Below are 5,197 nucleotides of genomic sequence, written 5' to 3'. Positions count from 1 at the left end.
TGTGAGGCTTTGAAAGCAGTGTGGTTGACCATACCTGATACACTGATCCGTCGCCTCATTCACAGCATGCAGGACCGCATCAATGCTGTTATTAAGGCAGATGGTTACCAAACAAAATACTAGGCTTTTACGAGTAAAATGAGCCATAAACCATTTGATTTAGTCTATTATTGGTGATGCTGCAACTACTCAAAGTTGTAATGGAAATGTTGGTGAGGTGGCTCGTGCCGATGCGCGCCCAGATTAAAGGAAGGTGACTGTAGAAACACTGAATTCCGTGCTTGTACCTTTTCCATTTGCCATGATCAATCTCTGCGATTGGAGTGCAAGTATTCCACGTGCGATGATCCAGCTGCAAGCATACTTCAGTTCAAAGGGCAACCCGCAACAACACTGAACGAACAGGACTACGCAATGACACGAGAGGAGCCGAGGAACTGTAGTATCAATCGACCCAAGCAGTGGGTCGCGTCAGCGATACTCAGTATGATCATCACTCTCAGTTGAGCAACTCAAGCAACCTGAGCAGTGAGGCTGCGTTGGCGATACTTGGCACAAGCAGTATACTCGGTACGAGCAGTATACTTGGTACGAGCAGTATACTCAGTACAATCAGTATACTCAGTACCGAGCGATCTGAGCAATCCTCTGCTCAGTTATATAGCAAGTAGACACGCTGCCCTTATGGCATTGCGTTAAACCTTGTCAATAAACTTTGTTATTGGAATCTCACTTGCTCTCGAGCCAGACAGTCTACTCTGTACTACTCATTGCAACCAGTCGTCACGGTCTTTGACTAGACAACTACCTGTCATGGTATCCTCCACAGATCCCCTGACAATATCCGGATCCGCTCCGTACTGTCCCTGACCATACGCACCAAATCCACAGCATCCTTACATGCATTTGACACTGATCTGACACGTCTCCAATACTGACCCAACTCGACTCCGATACACCCCTGATACGTTCCGTACTGTGTACGCACCAATTCTGTAGCGGTGTGGACAGATGTAGAATACTGATAGCTACGGTAAACAATAACGTAGGACTATCGGGTCGATGGAATACTGCGCTGGATTGCTATCTAGCTAGGAGGAGACGACTATATACCTGACCTGTAACACACTAGTCCAGGGTAGTGGTCAGGGGTATAGTCAGACACTGTACGGACCAACCGATACCGCAACAAATTCCTTAGAGTCCTAATGACTCTCCGATCCCGGCCTGACTCACCTCCAATACCAACCCGATTAGCAATTGCTCTGAGCACAGATGACACCCTACGTATTTATCCTCTTTTCAAGCTTCCTGACTCCTGTTCTGTACATACCGTCTTGTACCTGCTTAGATGCCGTACATAGTAATTGATTTAGACTCTTTTGCGAGTCCTAAAAGGCCTACTTGTAACATCTTTGGACACTACCTGACTATTACAAAGGTTATTACAACCCACCCAGATAGTCTATCCCTGACCACCCAAGCTTTGCTTAGGTGACTGTCAACCCCTACGGCTTTCTGTAACTCTGCTCATCCCCAAGAACCAATCGAATAGTGTCTACGAGCTTTGCTTAAAGCACGAATCGCAACATATTGATGTCCGGAGGCTCAATGAGGCAATCCACACACTTGCAGTACGCATTGACCTTCTTACACATGAGAATCAGGGGCTACAACAGGCTCTTACTCACAAGAAGAGGCACTCAAAGCGTAGCAAACCTCTCCATCTTCAACCAGGCAGTAAGCATGGCAGTGGCCCAGTTTTCTGGTCACCAAGGAAGGTTATGGGGGCACGCATGTGTCGAGCAGCCAATGAGCGTGAGAAGAGAGAGGCACAACTCCAAAAAGCTGAGATGGCTGAGCTGAGGCGTGCTAATAAGCTATACAAGGAGAGGATTGCTCAGGAGAGGCGTGTTGCGTGAGAGGAAGCAAAGAAGGTACAGGAGAAGGAAAAGGCTGACAAAGCAGCTGAGAGAGAGCATCAGAAACAAGCCTGCAACACTGCCAAAGCTCTACAATCATTCCAAAAAGGCAAGCGTAAGGCCTCACAAGTATCCTTACAAAAGAACAAGTGTCAAAAATGTGTTGTTGAGGATGCAGATTGTGCTGAAGCTGTAGAGGCTCACTCAGCTCCCCCGCCCTTCACTACATGCTGGGGCCGCAACGTCACACTTCCAAATAAATATAGATAGGTCAAATTAATTGCAAGCATCACTATACTACTCCACTACAAAATCTCGTAATAAGAGCTATTGTGGGTGGCTCTACAGCCTCATTTTTGTGTGAGCATTGAGGCCGTGTGGCGATCGTTGACTGACTGCGATCGTTAAGTGCACAGACACGGTACACCTTTGGTCTCACCGAAGCTGTTGCAGTAAATGCAATAAGTGAAGGTGTAACTGCGCAGGGCAGTAAGTCAGGGGTGACCGCGCAAAGCAGTAAGATTTGTATATATTGTTGTTCTTCTTGTTCAGTGTTCTCTCACTCGACCTCCAGCAGGGTCTGTTTACATGACGTATTTATCTCGTGCAGTCAAGAGCAGGAGGTGCTTGTTGGAAAGAGCAAGAGCACCAACACACGTGGCACACATGACCTTCATACTCCATAAACCGTCACAGAAGCCCCGCTGACGACCTTTCGTAAGCCCGGCGTACAATGCTACGTAAAAGGGCTTGTTCGACCGGAAATGCTCAGGTGGGATGCGACGTCTGTTATACGCCGAGTGTACTGGCAATGGCATGAGTGGGCTGTAGGGTACGCCCTCAGGAGCGTGTCTATTAGCCGCTTCAGAGGAGACGAGGTGAGCACATCCGTGAATGCTACCAGTCGCATGCTTTTCTAATGGTCCGCGAGCGGTAGGTAGAGCTCTCAAACCGAGGATCGAGCTACCCGCTCTACGAGCTCATCGACAAACCCACCGGTATCGCTGTGTATCGCGATCCGCTTGCATCACTCAAGCAGACAACGAGGACCTTCAGCGACTTTCCAGAGCTTGCTTGCAAAGTCAAGCGAATCTGGTTCCATGGTTTCCACACTGCTGAAACGAACCGCCTGATAGCTGATCTGTTGCGAAGCTGCAATCAGCTTGTCTCTCTGTCGAACCCATGGACTGCAATCAGGTTTCTGGACTCGGAAATATGGCAGATCATAACCACTGGCGGAGGCAGGTCCTTGCAGTCATTGGAGCTCCAATGTGTCCAACCGATGCTCCAGCATGTGGTCGAGGAAGGGAACCACATCACCTTCAATCCGTTGCAGTCAATCGATCTCAGCCTGTTGCGACGATTGAAGATATCCGGCGATACCACGTTTATGCCCATTACTGACGATGACTTTTTTTGCCATGGCTCGCACCACAACCTGTCTGGAAGAGTTTCATGTCACGTGCGTTACGCACACCACCATTGAGGGCGTCATGGCCGTCGCGAAAGCATCGCGAGATACACTTCGGATACTTGAGCATATCTCAGGACCGCAGCAACACTATGTATACCCTCGATCCGGATCTTCGAGCCAATGCGAACATCTTTGCGACACGCTCAGGTCGTTCGCCAGGCTACAAGCCTTGTCTGTCTCACTGCCTTCTGCGTGCGCCAATCTGTTCACTCGCGAAGACGCCAGATTCAGCGGCGATTTGCAAGTGTGCGCGCGGTATATCTGTGAGCATGAAAGTAGCTTCCCAATGTCCTCAATGACAAATGCCCTACAAGCTTTGCTCCGAGCGGCTCGTGGCCTCCTCGTTCGACGAAGCGCGGAAAGCTGCGTGCCTCGACACATCAACGTTGAGGTATTCTTCGCCAGTTACATGTTCGAGCCAGGTTTTGGCTTGGTCCATGGCGAATTTGCTCCGGCGCAAGCCTCGCCCAACGGGCTCTGGCCGACAAACATGAGACCCAGCGGTAACGACCCGTACGGAAGTAACGGCCAAGACGACAAAGATGATGCAAGACCCTTGCAGTGCATCGACGAGGAGGGCTTCCTCATAGGCGTTCATCAAGGGCTGCATCCCATCTTGATATAAGCGCCAGAGCGGCTAAGAGGGCCAAAGCGTGTGTAGGTGATGTTCCCTGTCCCAAGTTTTTCTAGCATCACATCACTGCGGCGACAACGGCGTTGGCCAACAACAGACTGAGCGGTCTTTGAAAATAAGAATGCTAGCCGATCCATCTCATCAACGACCCATCGAACCTCTAAGATATTATTTTTCTAGCCGTAAGGAAACCACCGAACCCATCCTCTTCCGAAGCAGATGGCGAGGATGAGGGTAGTGAGGGCGGACTCGGTTGGGGTGATCGCATTCATGGCTCAGGCTCGTGCTGAACGAGAGAAATGAAGAAGTCCCTCTCGTTTCGATCAAAACCTGCTTGCTCACACGCGTTACGCAGTTCCTGCCTCACAGCCGTAAGTCGCAGTGATACTTCGTTTGCCTGCATACCACCCTCATCCTCTTCTCTCACGGCATGTAACTGAGCCAATCCACCGACGCCACGAATGTTCTTGTAGCGTTCGTCTACATGACCGCTCAGAGTACCCGATTGGAGTGCTGAGTGGCTGTTTCTGTTTACCTGCTTTTGTCACAGCCTGGTGAGGTCTTTGCAGGTTTGCTGCGATTTTGAGCTCGCTTCGCCCCGTCCTCGATCTCGTGAGCCTGTCTTGATTGCTGCATACCTCTAGGTTTATGGTCGCGCCGTGTAGTCTGTTTCCGCATCGTGCTCGATGTCTTGAGAGTTAAGGCGGGTACCGGGATCGCAAGCAGCCACTGAGTCGGCAGAGACACACAACTCGTAAGCCTCCAATAGGTGATACGCAAGCCCTCCTTTTCTTCATACTATTTGCGGGAAGTGTCATGGGCTACACCGAAGGTTTCGACGGAAGTGGCGTGAACAGTACTGTATAGCTGGAGGCCTGTTGACAGACATTCGCAATTGTTGAACCTACGCTTACCGTGTCCGTGCGCGTAATGCGCGGATTCGCGTAATGCGCCGAACCACCAAAATAGGTCCACCAAAAATGAGGCTGTAGAGCCACACACAATGGTTATTATCATGAGATTTTCTGGTGGAGTAGTCTATAGACCTATATGAACAAGTTCCTCACTCAAACTTTTGTGGCACTCTGATTGGGCAGCCGCGGCTGTTGTATTTTGCCGGAGGGGATGGGGAGCGAGGCGCGGCAGCAGCACGACTACGGGCAGCTG

The 5,197-nt window shown here is 50.2% G+C and overlaps 1 protein-coding gene across 1 annotated transcript; it reads left to right on the top strand.

Moving 5' to 3' along the window:
- Positions 1-1,784: 1,784 nt before the first annotated feature.
- BU25DRAFT_429533 (uncharacterized protein) lies at positions 1,785-4,021 on the top strand (the record flags this gene model as incomplete). The annotated part of the gene is made up of 5 exons (XM_033708555.1): positions 1,785-1,918; positions 2,408-2,411; positions 2,645-2,800; positions 2,860-3,257; positions 3,292-4,021. The coding sequence occupies 5 exons, from the start codon at positions 1,785-1,787 to the stop codon at positions 4,019-4,021; spliced, it is 1,422 nt and encodes a 473-aa protein (XP_033564032.1).
- Positions 4,022-5,197: the final 1,176 nt, after the last annotated feature.

The sequence above is a fragment of the Macroventuria anomochaeta genome, assembly GCF_010093625.1.
Source record: "Macroventuria anomochaeta strain CBS 525.71 unplaced genomic scaffold BU25scaffold_8, whole genome shotgun sequence".
NCBI lineage: Eukaryota > Fungi > Ascomycota > Dothideomycetes > Pleosporales > Didymellaceae > Macroventuria > Macroventuria anomochaeta.
Note: the sequence above shows the minus strand (reverse complement) of the source record. Positions and strands in the feature narration are given on the sequence as shown.